The sequence below is a fragment of the Lactuca virosa genome, chromosome 7 (genome assembly GCF_052849685.1).
Source record: "Lactuca virosa cultivar CGN04683 chromosome 7, Lactuca_virosa_CGN04683_v6, whole genome shotgun sequence".
Lineage (NCBI taxonomy): Eukaryota > Viridiplantae > Streptophyta > Magnoliopsida > Asterales > Asteraceae > Lactuca > Lactuca virosa.
In genome coordinates, this window is record NC_136432.1 from 237,586,287 (window position 1) to 237,603,810 (window position 17,524).

A 17,524-nucleotide genomic window follows, 5' to 3' on the forward strand; every position below is an offset into this window, starting at 1 on the left:
GTAAAGACAAAACATCAAAAGCCCTCGGGTTTACTTCAACAATCGGAAATACCCGAGTGGAAATGGGAGCAGATATTGATGGAATTCATCACCAAACTACCTAAAACTTCTGGTGGTTTCGACATTATTTTGGTAGTAGTCGATAGATTAACTAAGTCCGCCCACTTCTTTCCAATCAAGGAGACCGACAAGATGGAAAAGATGACCATAACTTATCTCAAGGAAATCGTCAAATTGCATGGAGTTCCGATTTCTATTATCTCTGACAGAGATACTAGATTCACATCACGGTTTTGGAAACCACTGCAGAAATCCTTGGGAACACGCTTGGATATGAGTATAGCTTACTATCCATAGACCGATGGTCAAAGCGAGAGGACCATCCAAACTTTGGAAGATATGCTCCGAACCTGCGTAATAGACTTTGGAAATGCATCGGAAACTCATTTACTGTTAATATGCTCCGCACCGTTTGAGGCTCTTTATGGACGAAAATGTTGTTCCCCAATATGTTGGGAAGAATTTGGAGACACACAATTGTCCAGAGAACATACATGTGATACCTTACGTACCGGGCCAGAAATAATCCACAAGACAACTAAAAAGATCATGCAAATTAAGGACCGATTAAAGGCCGCACGTGGTCGTTAGAAGAGCTATGCTGATGTATGACGTGAGCCTTTGGAATTCCAATTTGGAGATAAAGTAATGTTGAAGGTCTCACCTTGGAAAGGCATGATTCTATTCGGGAAACAAGGCAAGCTAAACCCGTGATATATAGAGCCTTTTGAAATTCTAACAAGAATTGGTTCTGTCGCATATCAACTTAGGTTGCCTCAAGAGCTAAGCAATGTACACAATGTTTTCCATATATCAAATCTCAAAAGATGTCTATCCGATGACGCTCTTTTTGTACCTCTTGATGAAATACAAGTCAATACCAAACTCAACTTTGTAGAAGAACCTATTGAAATCATGGATTGAGAGGTCAAACAGTTGAAACAAAGTCGTATTCCCATAGTGAAAGTTCGATGGAACTCTTTGCGAGGACCATAATTTAATTGGGAACGCGAGGATCAGATGAAATAAAAATACCCCCAACTATTTAACAATATCCCGTCCACAAGATAAATTTCGGGACAAAATTGTTTCAGCGGGGAGAAAATGTAACATCAGTCAAAATAGGTCAACAACAGTCACAGGTGATCATGGCAAACAGTTAACGTAATAAACTTACTTGGTAGTTCATGGCAAATTCTAATATAAATATGAACTTTCATACATACATTTTGTTATAATTCAAAAGTATACATCCATACGATTCCAAAAGATTTTAACAAATCTCAATCTGACTTCGCAAGAAGAACTTATGATACATTCTAACACTATAGCCGTCATAGGAAGAGGAAAATTAAAATATAGTGATAATTAGCTATTGGAATCTAAAAGAAAGTTGTAGTACTTGGAAATACCTACGCGTGGATATAAAGAACGTCAAAAATGGAGCTCGTATGCAAACGATATGATCTTCCAAAGATGTAGCAGTCTGAGATCATGACACGTGGCAAAACCGTAATCTATCATAACTCACGACGTGAACATTTATTCTCACGACATGAGAGTGCTCCAGGACACTCCTCAAGGCTAGAATGAAAGTGGCAAGTCTACGGAATGATATGTTTAGGTCTCACGACATGATCATGTCATTCTCATGACGTGAGATGTTATCCGTACACCTTCCGAAGCTAGAAATCCAAATGGCAAGTCTACCAGGTGATTCATCCATGCCTCACGATGTGAGCATGCATTCTCACGACGTGAAAGTGACCTGGATACCCTATAAATAGCAAGCTCTTCCCTTGCTCTCATTACACCAAATTTTCTCTCTCTCCCTATCTCTCTCTCTCGTTTGCTGAAGGCGTTCCTTTTCCCGAGCCTGACGAGCACGAACCGCTGACCATTTCTAGTCAGATTCTATCAAATCACGCTAGTAAGGTGAGTTTGACGGCCCCACTTTTTAAATTTTTTTGGGGGAGAATGCAAGCTAAATATTGTATACAACTTAATATTATGATCGTATGTTCGGATCAACATAAAATTCTATTAACCGGGATATAGTAGTTTTAAATCATATATATTTATAATATATCTGATATTTTGAAACTATAAAAGTACTGGCATGTTGTTATCATAAGTTTTACATTGGTTAAAACATGATATTGATCTATATATCTGCTAATTTGAAGTCATACAACCATATTTGACTTGTTAAGTGTGTTGTTACTATTGGTTTTATGTTAGTTAAAACATGGTTTTACTTCAAATTATAGCTATTGTACTGCCTAAATATTATTAAAGTTAGGGGCAATGTTTAAACCATAGTCTAGAAACTTAGGGTTTTAGACACGAATATGCTTTCACTGTTAGAACTATCGGAACTCGACAAGTCTACATGAGGTATTCAATTCATCAACTAAGACTGAAAATCTTTGTAAAATCCTCTGAACTGTAACCGCAAATCCCGTGTGAGCGAGGATTTTGTGCATAGATCTATACGGGTTGACACCCCCAACTGTGGTGGCTAGCTAAAACCCAATAGTTTATGAAACACTTCGGGTGACGAACTTGCCTTTTTATGTTTTCCAATCCGACGTAGATGAAAAGTGTGGAACCTATTACAAAGGTACGACACTTGTAGTACCGAGCAGAGGTTTGAACAATCATATAGCAGCGGTTATGGACTCATGGTAGCGCAATTATACTCTATAAATAATATACTTTTTCGATATACACGTATTAATGTTAAGTATAAGATTCACAAACACTTATACTCAGAGTACATGAAACTTATAGGTATTTTACTTATTCAGTAAGTAAACCATTATACCTAAGATATATATACAATATGTTGGAGACAAGTATGAGTCAAAATGACACTTTCAAACTATGTTTTATACTTTTTGAACTTGGAAAAAGTACTATTTTTACTCAGAGTCAAAACCTGTGGACTCACCAACTTTATGTTGACATATTTTGAAAACGCATGTGTTTTTAGGAACTTAATAAGCTGGAATGTAACTCGGGAAGGAGAACTTTTATTGACAAATACTACTATCCTTTTTGTTGGTATGGAACGTCTGTCTGTTAAGATGTGTGAGATATTTCAGATTCTATGTAATAATGACTAGGAATACAGGAACAATGTAACTTTCTATTATCAATAAAGGTATTTGGTTTATAGAATGCTTTTGTATCGTTCAATGTATGTTTAATAACTGTGATACAAAAATGAAGTTACACAGCCTGGTGTTTTCGACGACGGTCGGGGGCGTGACACGAAGAGACTCAGAAGCTGATTGATTTCATCAAACAACTTGAGCTACAATTGCGAAAGCCAATTCGAAAAATTCGAAGTGATAACGGTTTGCAATTCAAAAATCATGCATTTAAAGAATTCTTCACAAGCAAAGGATTTTTTTCATAATTTCTCTTCACCTTACACTCCACAGCAGAATGGTGTAGTTGAAAGATGAAATTGTTCTCTCTGTGAAGCTGCAAGGACAATGCTATCGTTTTCGAATCTTCCTCTATATTTTTGGGTTGACGCTATTGCAACTTCTTATTTTACTTAGAATCGATCTTATAACAAAAATTTTCAAATAACTCCTTATGAAATTCTAAACAATCATAAGCCTAACGTTGAATTCTTTCATGTGTTTGGATCGAGGTGATTTTTATACAATTCCAAAGAACATCGGAACAAATTTCATGAAAAAACTGATGAAGGAATCTTTTTGGGATATTCATTGACTTCAAAATCATATCGTGTTCTGAACAAGAGATCAAATAAGACAGAAGAAAGCTATTACGTTACGTTTGATGATAATTACATAAAGAAATATCAAAAGGAAGATTGTCAATCTGAAGAAAATTTTCCATTAACAAATTCTCAGATTATTCCTCTTATGAATCTATATGAGGATTTTCTAAATTTGTTTGGTGAACCTGAAAGGGCAAGTTCTTCGGAATCAAACACCAAGGATAATCATGAGGATGAATTACTAAAGATTGTTGATGAAGCTGCTGAAGAAATAGAGAATCGTAATGAGCAACCTATTCTGAATGCAACTGATATACCAACTCAATCAGAACCTCACGATGTTCTGATCCAGGGGGAGGGTTCATCTCCAAATATTGATTCGGATGTTCCACTCCATGGGGAGAGCTCAAATTTGAATGATGAGTCACATGCAAATTTCCAGGGGAGAATAACGAAAATAGTGATTCGGATGCTCAATCGAAATTTGAAGAAATCATTGCTGAAATTGATTCTGTCACACCCCCAAACCGGAACGGCGGAAATGTCCGGGGGTGGATGACTTCATGTTAAGTATCACAACACATGCATCATAGTAATCAAAGTAACAACAACCATCGTATTGATAATATAATATTTACATTGTGTTCAAAACGTTACTTGAAATACATTAAAAGTACAACAAAAGTTAAGACATAAAACTCCGTCTTCACAACACCTGAGAGGTACCTATCTACTAACGTTCCTGAGAATACAAGTGGTTTGAAAAAGTGTCAACATTAAAGTTGGTGAGTTCATAAGTATTTTTGTTATAAAAAGTATACTCTTTCTTCTTTGGAAAAGTTCGTCTGTTCCTCCAGAAAATCCTATATTTTCTTTAATAGAATGGTAACCACAATAGTTCCTTCAACAATCACTTAGTTTATACTAACTATAGATAACCTAATATCGAACAAACAATTGAATGTGTGAATCTGCCCTAAATCCACAACCAAAGAAGGAACAGGAAGTAAGGCGGAAGTCACACATTCCACTGCCTATCGGATATTATTTATATATAATTATGATGTATAAACTAAGGAATTATAGAATTAACCATTAAAGGTCCTTTATGTTATACTAGTTTAATAATAATTATTAAACCTTTTGTAAATAAGTTTCTAGTTTCACTTACTCTATTGTGAAACATTGTTTTCAGTAATAATTGTTATTGTTTTCAGGAAGTTCTATCGAAAAATGTTTACCTTTAAATAACAATGTTTACCATAGAAAATCCTATATTTTCTATAAAACCAACTGGTAGTCTTAATCGTTCTAAGATCGAAAAGTACAAGTATAATTAATATACTTACTTTAATGATATCTAGTTTTGTTGATAAGTTAAACTGAATAAACACTTGTTTACCCTGGAAACCTGATGCGACGATATTACCCTCCTATGATCACTTAATACATACGAGTTTTATATAACCGAGATCGAACAGACAGTTGAATGGGTGAATCTGCCATAAGCCCACAACCAATCAAGGAACAGGAAATGAGGCGGAAGTCACACATTTCGCTGTCTATCGGATTTCAATTTTATCTAACCTTATTGTATATACTGAGTATCATATAGTTAATATCTCTTGGGAAAGTTTAGGAAAAGTATATTTTCTTTGTACTGAAGTAGTATTCAGTACTTATACTTGTAAAAGTTTGTATTATAGTTTCAATCTAATAAAACTATGTGAATTTATTATCCTTATTCATACACTAATCTATTTATTCAATAACAAATTGTGAGTTATTATAAACATACTAGATGACCTATGATAGCCTGAACACGACGTTCTTCAGGCGTCTCAAAAGCTACAACATTTGTCACCATAGGTCTACCGACCTAGCTGTTGCAAGCAGCTTTGATGCGGGATTGTCAGTCCCGTATAGATCTATACACAAGTGTCACGCTCCCCCACAAGGAGATTCTGGTTATAATTTCAGGACTTTTGTTGGTACTTGGAAAATTACATGAAGATTGTCTCACAAATGCTATACTGATGATTATGTGTGAAATAATGAAAAGTTATTTAGAAATAAATACATTGTAAATAAGTTTCATAAACTATGTTTTCAGTAAAGTATTATGTTTGTTTTCTGAAAAATATTCTCTACTTGTTTTCCGTTATGTACTATGTTGATTTTCTGTTATGTATTCTGAACCTTGAAACCAATGAATAAGTTCTCTAAACTATACCTATTATAGTTTACTGTTTGTTTTACGGTAATTAAGACCTTTGTTAACTTTTGTAAGAATCTGTAATACTATTGTTCTATAAAATCCACTATGTGTACTCAAATAGTATTTAACAGTTTAAAAATCATTTTATATTTATATAAATGTAATATTTATATAATTGTGATTAATTAGACCTTCGATTAAATAACTTTACCCCAAGCCCACAACCAAACAAGGAACATGAAATGGGGTCAAATTACATATTCTAAATCTTCTAAATCCAAATTATATAATTTACACAGATATAAATATGTAATTTTTGATAATTATAACAATTTAGAAACGCTAAAAACATTACAAACATTTTAGATATTAACACAATTTTTATTTTATTTCAATTTTATCCCCCCCCCCCCCTAAAATAGTTACAAAATCATAAAAGTGTAGGGGTATGAACTCACCTTATGTTGGGGATTCGATAGAAGATTTGGTATAGGACGTTAGCTCCACAAGTGAAGTCTTGTTAACAAAACGAGTCAAATAAGGGTGTTAGAAACAAAGTTTGAAGATTGCATGTTGTTCACGGCCAGCTGGGTGTTCACGGCCTAAGAACACTTGATGTTCTTGAGTTTACGGCCCAATTGGGTGTTCACAGCCCAACAATCTTGAAGAAGGAAGAACACTTGAAGATTCAAGTGTTTTCGGCCCAAATATGTGATGATTGGAAGGTGGTTGTTTGATAAAGATGAAGAATACTTGATGTTATTGAGGAGAGAGGACGTTTTCGGCCCTTGATAGATTGAGAGTGTTTGCGGTTGGGGTGTGTGAAATGAGGGAAAAATCAGTCATTTTTGTATATATACACAAGAGACTTCGGCAGTAAACACTCCCAGAGGAGATAAGATCCTCGGGTTCACGGCCGAGAAGAGTTCACGGTCATGCGAGGGTTCACGGCTACGAAGGGAGTTCACAGTCGTGAAATGTTTGTGGCCCGAAGTATGTGTGCGGTCCGAGGCATGTTTGTGGTCCGAAGGAAAGAAAGAAGAAAAAGATGTGAGGGTTCTCGGTTCTAAAAGTTTTCCTTCTTAAACACACAACTCCTTTGAATTAAAGGTTTTTAAGCCAAAATTTTTGATATAAATCTACTTAATATAAGATAGATTAAAATGAGAAGTTTGACTTTTGTTGACTAATATTGACTTTTACAAGATTGAAAATTTTCGGGTTGTCACAGATTCGGTCTACAATCAGAACTTTCCACTATTGATAAAATGGACTAAAGATCATCCTCGGTCTCAAGTGATCACAGATACTTTTTCAGGCGTTCTCACACATGCTCAACAAAAAGAGAAGCAATTTGCATTATTTTCTAAATTGGAATTTTGCATGTTTAGTTCTTTTATTTCAAAAATTAAACCTAAAACCGTTAAAATTGCTCATGCATATTAGGTTCAAGCAATGCAAGAAGGACTTAATGAATTTGATCGTAACAAAGTGTGGATATTGGTTCCCACTCCAGAAAATGCATATGTGGTTGGTATGAAATGGGTATTCGGAAACAAGATGGATAAAGAAGGGAATGTTATTTGCAATAAAGCTCGCTTGGTAGTCAAAGGATATTGTCAAGAGGAAGGCATTGATTACGAAGAGACATTAGCTCATGTGGCTAGACTTGAATCAGTTCGCATATTTCTCGCCTATGTTGCTCATAAAAACTTTGAAGTATATCAAATGGATGTGAAGTGTGCATTTCTGAATGGAGAACTCGAAGAAACAGTCTACGTTGAACAACCTCCAGGTTTTGTGAATGAAAATTTTCCGAATCACTGTTATACTCTGGACAAAGTTGTATATGGTCTTAAACAAGCTCCACGGGCATGGTATGAAACTCTAACTCGTTTTCTAAAACAGTCTAAATTTAAACAAGGTTCTGTTGATCCCACCTTCTTTCAGAAGAAGGAGGGTGACCATTTAATGATAGTTCAAATTTATATTGATGATACTATTTCAGATTCACTAATCCTAGTGTCACACCCCCGGACCAGACGGCGGAAACATCCGGAGGCGGGTGACTTCATTGTGCAGTATCATAACAATTGAATATAAATGAAACAGAGCAATCCAAACATCATACATTGAGATAACAAACTTACATTGTTTATATATTGTATTTGTCCTTCGAATTACACAAAAGAGACATAAGCAGAAAAATCCAAACTACAGAAAATATACTTGCATCCGCGTCCCTTGTTACATGCTTACTAGATCCCTGAGAATACAAGTCGTTTTGAAAAGCGTCAACTAAAACGTTGGTGAGTTCATAAGCATTTTTGTATAAAATCATTTACACTTGTTTAGAATCGTTCTCATTGTACTTTCATAAAATCCAATATTTTCTATGAAATCGTTTGAAGTCTTGGCTTGAAAATTTTGGATATATGTGTGCATGTCATTACTTTTGTTCATCCTTATAAGGAGTGATTTTGAAAAGTAGTGTAATTTGTAAAAGCGAGTTGTGTCCGAGAATAGTTCTTTTCAATAGTAATAGTCGACCGTTTCCAGAAAAATCCCTTATTTTCAAAAAGAGACTATGGTTAAAAATCTTGTTCCTCTTATCGAGTAAAATTGAGTGTGCGTTCTAGTTTATCGTTATCGAAATCGTAGAAAATCGTTTTCTCCAGAAAATCCTATATTTTTGCTATAAAATATTCGTAAGTTCTAGTTCCAACTATGTATATGTGTGGGTTAGATTATCGTTTTCAAAATCGTTTTCCATAAAGTAAATAGCAGTATTACGACTCTATACTTGTTAGGAGAAAGAATCAACATGGCAATTGTGGACATTCTACGCGATGAAAAAGGACAGTCAACGCAACAAATGCAGATCATCACTTATCATGTATAGGACGGTTAACACAACGTGCCAAAATTTATTTATGAGGTTTTTCCTTACATAAATTTCTAGATGACATAACATATTCTAGTGAGTCGTTATAACCATACTAATCTGATGGAGTGCCCGTTTTGGCGTTTCTCAGGCGCCCTAGTTTTGGAAAAGACATTTGTCACCATAGACTGGCCTGTCTAGCTGTAGCGAACAGCGAAGATGCGGGGTGTCAACCCCGTATAGATCTATACACAAATTCCCGCTCTCCCTCCAGGAGACTCTGGCTATAACTCCCTACAGGACTTTAGACATACACTAATATTTTTATATTTAGGTACTTTTGAGATTTGTCTGACTAGAATATTAACAACCTTTTGAGCAATCGTTAGAGATCCATTATTTGTTAGATAAATAATGAAATTCGTACTCATTGAATAGAAATATCGTTCTCGTTCCATATCGTTGATTGTGCTCGTTAACTGGGTGCTCGTGTTCGTTCCTTTTCGTTTATTGAAAAATAAGTCATTTTAGTCAAGAGAAAAAAAATGTCAAGTTATAATTTGTATAAATTTATAACTGCCGGATTATGACACGCATTTTCTGTTTCATGACATATAGGACATTTCTTATGTTCTTGGAGATTTTACGACGGCAGTTTATAACATGCAAATATTTCTGTCATAAAGGCTCTATTCGTGTATTTCCTTGGTGAAATTATTTATCAAATATGTATAAATAATCCCTAATGGTTTGCAAATAGTCACAAAGTTTCCATTTTCGAAAATTACTAGAAATAGTGTCAACTTATCAAGGTCCCTTTTTATAACTTTTATCTCTAGACATGAAAGCATAGATAAAGGGGTTAAGTTGGACACACCCAATAGTTGGGAGGCTCTTTTGTACACAAAGTATCCACTGTTCTTTATGAAGTTGCGAAATCTTACGTTCATGAGAATATTACTAAAATAATAATTTAATAATATTTCACACACACATACACACATACGTATACATGCAATTATTCAAGTATTTAGGCAAGATTTGACTTGTACTCTCCCCCAAAAACATTAAAACATTGAAAAATGTGGGGTATGAAGCTCACCTTGAGTTGGTTGAGGAGTTGTTTGGAGTTATGGGGTGAAGATCTCAAGCTTAAACTTTTGGCTAAGATGAGGAACTCCTCTGGGAAGAATGTTGTCCTAAGGTTGATTATCACATATTATTATGAGTAAAATAATATGGATTCATCTTGAAAATTTTAAAATATTAGATGAGTGGGGAACTTACTTTAAAATTTCCAGGAAGAAGTTGAGAAATTTTCCTTCAGCAAGATCCTTGTTCTTGCCTTGGAGATGAGTGTTGAGGGAAAAATGGGAAAAGTGAGAGAAAATATGAAGTCTAAACCCCTTTGCTGTCGTTGCCTTGAGGAGTATAAGAAAAAGGGAGGGAATCTTTGGTGCATGGGGATCTGATGGTCCATGCATTGTTATTTGGTGGGTAAAGAATTGAATACTGTGATTTGCATGGGGAAATGGAAGATTACATCAAATCACAAGGTCAAACCTCCTTGTCCTTATCTTGATTTAGGATAGGATCTTCCTAAATCCTAAACTTTTATTTTATGTAAATATGATTTAAATAATTAAATTTGGCATAAAATAGAGGTTTTAGGGGTCTCAGTTAACAAAAACACGAGGTTGGTGGGATTCCCGACGTCAAAATACCTTAAAATGATGAAAAGGTCTGGAAATGACAAAAATCTGGAGTGAAGGGGTGAAATCCGGAGCCACAGCATGAATTCTGAAGCTTCTCTTAGCATTCCGGAGCTATATCCCAAATTCTGGAGGGGAGGATTAGGGCTGCGAGGGTCCGAAGTGGGTAGGCAAGGAGTTTCGGAGGCGCTGGGCGAGGTCCGAAGCATTCTTCTCGGATCCGAGGTCAGGAGCGAAGCTGTCCGGTTCAGCTTGGAGGTTCGAACCACCCCACATGTTCCGGAGTCAGAAGAAGGTTCCGAAGCAGGAGGATAGTCCGGACTAAGGGAGATCCGAAGTGAGAAGCTTCTTGGTTTCATAGAAGGTATCCGGACTAAGAGGGTTCCGGACCAAGAGGAGTCCGGACCAAGAGGGTTCCGGACCAAGAGGGTTCCGGACCAAGAGGAGTCCGGACCAAGAGGGTTCCGGACCAAGAAGTTCAGCACCAAGAGGGTTCCAGACCAAGAGGGTCCTTTTGGATTTTCTCCTCCGGTTTTGGACTGTTTTCGACTGAGAAAGGTACGTAGATAGATTTGGGAGAGATTTCACATACTTGGAGAGATTTGGGAGAGATTTGGGAGAGATTTCACATACTTGGAGAGATTTCACATATAGGAGAGAGTTGGGAGAGATTCCACATACTTGGAGAGATTTCGGAGAGATTTCACATACTTGGAGAGATTTCACATATGGGAGAGATTTGGGAGAGATTCCACATACTTGGAGAGGTTTGGGAGAGATTTCACATACTTGGAGAGATTTGGGAGAGATTTCACATACTTGGAGAGAATTGGGAGAGATTTCACATACTTGGAGAGAATTGGGAGAGATTTAACATACTTCGAGAGATTTGGGAGAGATTTCACATACTTGGAGAGAATTAGGAGAGATTTCACATACTTGGAGAGAATTGGGAGAGATTTCACATACTTGCTGAGAATTGCACTCTATCTTTCCATGGTCCATTAGGAACCATAAAGTACACTTTTAATATGTTAGCACAAGTCTCACAATAGTTATTGCTTACATGAGGACGAAATTTCCTAGCCAAAATGCTAGTTGTGACACCTAGTTTAACTGCTGAATTCCGAAAATTAATGGAGACAAAAGTTGAAATGAGTTCTATGGGTCCAATTAATTTTTTCCTTGGTCTAAATATAAGGCAGAGTTTGGAGGGAATATTCATCAATCAAGAAGCTTTCACAAAGACGTTATTGGCCAAATTCGAAATGGTGGGTGTTTCAAAAGTCAAAGTCCCTATGGCGTTCGGAACAAAAGTAACTCCTTCACTTGATAAACCAGCATTGGATATTACGTTATTTCGTCAAATGATCAGATCTTTATTGTATCTGACATCTAGTCGTCCTGGCATAATGTTTGTTGTTTGTTACTGCTTCAGGTTTCAAGCGAATCCTCGAGAACCTCATATGTTGGCGGTAAAGAACATATTCTAATATCTGAAACGAACCACTTCCCTTGGTTTATGGTACCCATCCAATTCAAGATTATTTGTGCAAGCGTACTCCGATGCTAACTTAGGGGGTTGTGGGCTTGATCTGAAAAGCACATCAGGTGGATGCCAGTTCCTGGATGGCATGCATGTCAGTTGGCAATCTAAGAAGCAAACTTGTGTATCCTTATCCACAGCTGAAGTAGAATACATTGCAACAGCATCATGTACATCACAAGTGGTGTGGATTCAGAATCAACTAAGAGACTACGAAATCAATATGAAACGAATTACATTATGTTGTGATTCCAAAATCGTTATACGAATCTGTCACAATCAAGTGCAACACTCTGAGACAAAGCATATATGTCACACCCCCAAACCAAGGATGGCGGAAACGTCCGGGGGTGGATGACTTCATGTATAGTATCATAACAACAATTGTAATAGTAATTGAAGCAAACACAACCAACATATATATAATTGAAAAAGTGACATCATTGTATGAATTACATGTTTACGAATCAATTACAATATGTTGACAAAATATGAAATAGTAGACGCCTTAGCGCCCCATCCTCAAAAGCACTTGGTTACCTGTTTAATGATTTCCTGAGAATACAAGTTGTTTGAAAAAGTGTCAACACAAAGGTTGGTGAGTTCATAAGCTTTTGTTTGGTATTATTAAAAGCCTTTCGTTTGTAAAAGTAGTATTTGTGTTAGAAAATCCAATATTTTCCTTAATGTGTAAATGTAGTCTTAAAACCCAAAGACCGAAATGTACAAGTAATTTGTCATATTTATAGTAAAACAATGCAAGTTTAAATCGACATAAACTCGTTAAATTTTAATGAAGTTCCCGTAAATTCCAATGTTTATTAATACTTTATGTGAGTTTATTATAACCATACTATGACCAAGGTTGCCTAAAACGACGTTCTTCAGGCGTCGGAAATGTTATGACAATTGTCACCCCAGACCTATCGGTCTAACTGTTGCATGCAGTTTAGGTGTGGGTTTGTCAAACCCAATATAGATCTATACACAACTATCACGCTCTCCCTCAAGGAGACTCTGGTTACAATACAGGACTTAATGGTAATTTGAAGTAAATGTCTCACAAAGTCATTAACGGAATTACGTGTTATGAAAACTTGGTACCGTATGGCCATACCTTGCTTAATGAAAATATCCTTTGTATAAATGTACCCTTTTTAAATGTATGTGTTATGTAATGTATCATAAACTATACCTATTATAGTTTATCAACCAAGGGTAGTACGTAGTAATGTATGCAAACTATATTCAAAATAGTTTATTAAATGTTTGAATGTATCGGTTGTACTTTGATTATAATCACTTGTTATTCTTTATATTTTATATGTCCAAATCCATTTGTAAACTGATGTGTGTCTAAATATTAAGATAAAATGTCATATATTGCAATAACATATAATCACATAAAGATATACACCTTGCTCAACATGTTACAAGGTGAAATGAAATTGACAGCAACTTTTCGTTGAATACAGTTTCTGTTACTGTTCGTAGAAAATTTATAGAAAAATCATCAAAGCTCTAAATCCAAATCCGCAAATTCTGAGAGTTTTGAATATGAGTCTAGTTTGTTCGTAAATTTTATCATGATTTTTAGTGATCTCTAACAGAGGTGAAAATGTTCATAATCACAGACTGGTCCGGGTTTGCCTCTGAAATGATAGGCAGTTTTGTAAAAATCACCATAAATTGTAAAAAAATTATATGGAGATGTGAAAGTAGCCATTTTAAAGCTAAGAGTTTGAACTACTTGCACCTGGAACAGTTTTGAAAACTAAAATATTTAAGTTGACCAAAACAGTCCGTGATCGAAGTTCATCTTTTCTGATGTAATCTGATAGAAAAAGTTTAATTGTGTTCTTGATGATTTTACTTGTATTCCCCCCTTAAAACTTAAGAAAAACATGTAAATGTAGGGGTATGAACTCACCTTATGTGTTCTTAGAGGATGGATGTTGGAGAAGAGAAGTGTTCAACTCAAAAACACTTAGAAGATGCCTTGACGAATCGAGAACCAAGAGTGGAAGAAAGCTTGATGATTAACCTTGGAAATCTTGAAATTGAGAGAGAATGGTGTAGAAAATGAGTGACTTAAGCCTTGTATTTATACTAGTAAGAATTACTATTCATATATAATTCTTTAATAATAAGTGTTAAATGTTGACATTCTCCATATAACTAGTTAGTGTATATGACATATTCATGATGTAATCATGACAAATGTTTCTAGAAGATGGTTAATACTAATTGGCTAATAATAGTAATTTTTAAAACGTAAATAGTAAATAATAGGTAGTAAATAGTAAATAGTAAATAGTAAATAGTAAATAGTAAATAGTAAATATGATGAGATTTTTACAATTGTCAAATTTGTAAACCCCGTTAAGCCATGTTTAAAAGTCTTACACGGCCCCCGATAATTGTGCAATAGTGTTTTATCGCTTTGGTTCGTTGTTTAGCACTGTTAAGGCTAAGGAAAATCAAACACATGAATTTTCCAAATGATGTTTTCTCATTAAAATAGCGAATTGTACAACGTAAACCTTAACATACAAGGGTTAATGGAGTTGACCGGTTTGACTTGTTGACTTTGTTTGACTTTGACTTGACCGAAATTTGACGGTTGTCACATCATCCCCCCGTTAGAAGAAATTTCGTCCCGAAATTTGCATTTTTGACTGGGACTTCAAGAGTTCGGGAAGAGATGTGGATACTTTTGTTTCATCTGATCCTCGCGTTCCCAGGTGAATTCGGCTCCTCGTTTAGCATTCCAATGGACCTTCACGATGGGAATACGACTTTGTTTCGTTCGTTTGATTTCCCGATCCATGATTTCGACTGGTTCCTCCACGAAGTGGAGATTTTCGTTAACTTCGATTTCGTCGAGTGGTATTACGAGTGTCTCATCAGACAAACACTTCGTTAGGTTCGACACGTGAAATGTGGGATGTACTTTGTCGAGTTCCTGAGGTAATCGAAGTTTGTATGCTACTGGCCCAATCCTAGCAAGGATTTCGAATGGCCCGATGTACCTTGGATTTAGTTTCCCGCGTTTGCCGAATTGTATCGTTCCTTTCCAAGGGGAAACTTTTAGTAGTACACGATCACCCACCTGGATTCCAAGGGTTTGCGTCGTTTGTCTGCGTAACTCTTTTGCCGATCGCGAGACGCTTTCAGTATTTCTCGAATTTGAACGATCTTTTCTGTGGTTTCCCTTATGATTTCAGGGCCAGTGAGGGTGCTATTAGAGACTTGCCCTCTAGCTAGCTGTGTATCCCCCACCTCAGCCCAACACAGGGGTGATCTGCATTTGCGACCGTAAAGAGCTTCGAATGGAGCCACTTTGATGCTAGTATGATAGCTGTTATTGTAGGAGAATTCGATAAGCGGTAGATGGGTATCCCATGCTTTACCGAAGTCTATCACACAAGCTCTTAACATGTCTTCCAACGTTTGAATGGTTCGTTCGCTCTGTCCGTCGGTTTGTGGGTGGTAGGCCGTACTCATGTCAAGCCTAGTTCCCAATGATTTTTGTAGAGACTGCCAAAACCGTGAGGTAAATCTACTATCTCTATCGGAGATAATGGATATCGGCACACCATGGAGTCGTACAATCTCTTTGATGTACGTTCTAGTCAGCTTCTCCATCTTGTCGGTTTCTTTTATCGGTAGGAAGTGTGCTGATTTGGTCAATCTGTCTACGATTACCCATATGGTGTCAAGCCCGCCCGATGTCTTAGGCAGGTTGGTTATGAAGTCCATGGTTATTCGTTCCCACTTCCACTGAGGTATATCCGGCTGTTGTAATAGCCCGGATGGTTTCTGGTATTCGATTTTGACCTTGGCGCAAGTCAGACACTTGCTCACTTAGGTAGCAATCTCAGCTTTCATGTTCGGCCACCAGTATAATTTCTTGAGGTCCAGATACATCTTATCCGACCCGGGATGGATGGAGTATCGAGTCTTGTGTGCTTCATTCATGACGACGTCTCGGAGTCCACCGAACTTCGGTGTCCAAATCCGGTTCATGATATAACGTGCTCCATCATCCTTGACTTCTAAGTTTTTATCCATTCCCCTTAATGTCTCTCCTGCCACCTTTTCTGGTTTCAAAGCTTCCAGTTGAGCTTCCTTGATTTGTATGGTCAGGTGGGAATGGATTGTCATTGTTAAGGATTTTACTCGGCGGCCCGAGTACTCCTTTCTGCTTAGAGCATCGGCCACTACATTGGCCTTGCCCGGATGATAACGAATTTCGCACTCGTAGTCATTCAGCAACTCTACCCATCTCCTCTGTCGCATGTTGAGCTCTTTCTGATTGAGGATATGCTGAAGACTTTTGTGATCAGTGAAGATAGTGCATTTCGTGCCGTAGAGGTAGTGTCTCCAGATCTTCAAAGCGAATACTACTGCTCCTAATTCCAGGTCGTGGGTAGTATAATTAACCTCGTGCGTCTTAAGCTGTCTTGATGCGTACGCGATAACCTTCCCTCTCTGCATGAGCACACATCCGAGGCCTTGATTCGAAGCATCACAGTACACTACGAAGTCTTCGGTTCCCTCTGGGAGAGACAAGATCGGTGCGCTGCATAGGGCTTGTTTTAACGTTTGGCAAGCAGTTTCTTGTTTATTTTCCCACTTGAATATCACACCTTTCTGCGTCAAGGTGGTGAGTGGTTTCGCAATCTTGGAGAAGTTTTGTATAAATCTTCGGTAGTAGCCAGCAAGCCCAAGGAATTGTCGAATTTCGGTTGGCGTCTTGGGTGCTGACCAATTCTCGATTGCCTTGATCTTGGAGGGATCCACATGTATGCCTTTCTCACTTACCACATGGCCAAGGAAATCCACTTCTCTAATCCAGAATTCACACTTAGAGAACTTAGCATAAAGCTTCTCCGCTCTTAGTGTCTCTAGCACTTGGCGTAGATGTAGGCGATGCTCTTCTTCGCTTCGCGAGTAGATCAAGATATCGTCGATGAATACGATTACAAACTTGTCTAGGTAGGGTCGACACACTCTATTCATTAGGTCCATGAATACCGCAGGTGCGTTTGTTAAACCGAAGGACATCACCACAAACTCGTAGTGCCCATAGCGAGTTCTGAATGCAGTTTTGGGAATATCTTCTTCTTGAACTCGTAGCTGATGGTAACCTGACCTTAGGTCGATCTTTGAGAAGAAATTTGCTCCTTGGAGTTGGTCGAAAAGGTCGTCGATTCGGGGTAGAGGATATCGATTCTTGATGGTGAGTTTGTTTAGTTCCCGATAGTCGATGCACATGCGAAAGGATCCGTCCTTCTTCTTTACAAAAAGGACTGGTGCTCCCCAAGGTGAGAAGCTTGGT

At 37.1% G+C, this 17,524-nt stretch overlaps 1 protein-coding gene across 1 annotated transcript in view; it reads left to right on the forward strand.

Annotated features, from left to right (window-relative positions):
- Window positions 1-8,055, forward strand: part of LOC145127655 (uncharacterized) — a 43,980-nt gene extending 35,925 nt beyond the window's left edge. Inside the window, exons 2-4 of the mRNA XM_079062808.1 lie at window positions 3,840-4,280; window positions 7,485-7,757; window positions 8,047-8,055. Of these exons, the coding sequence (XP_078918934.1) occupies window positions 3,840-4,280; window positions 7,485-7,757; window positions 8,047-8,055 (723 nt within the window). The remainder of the gene's footprint in view (window positions 1-3,839; window positions 4,281-7,484; window positions 7,758-8,046) is intronic.
- The last annotated feature ends 9,469 nt before the right edge of the window (window positions 8,056-17,524 follow it).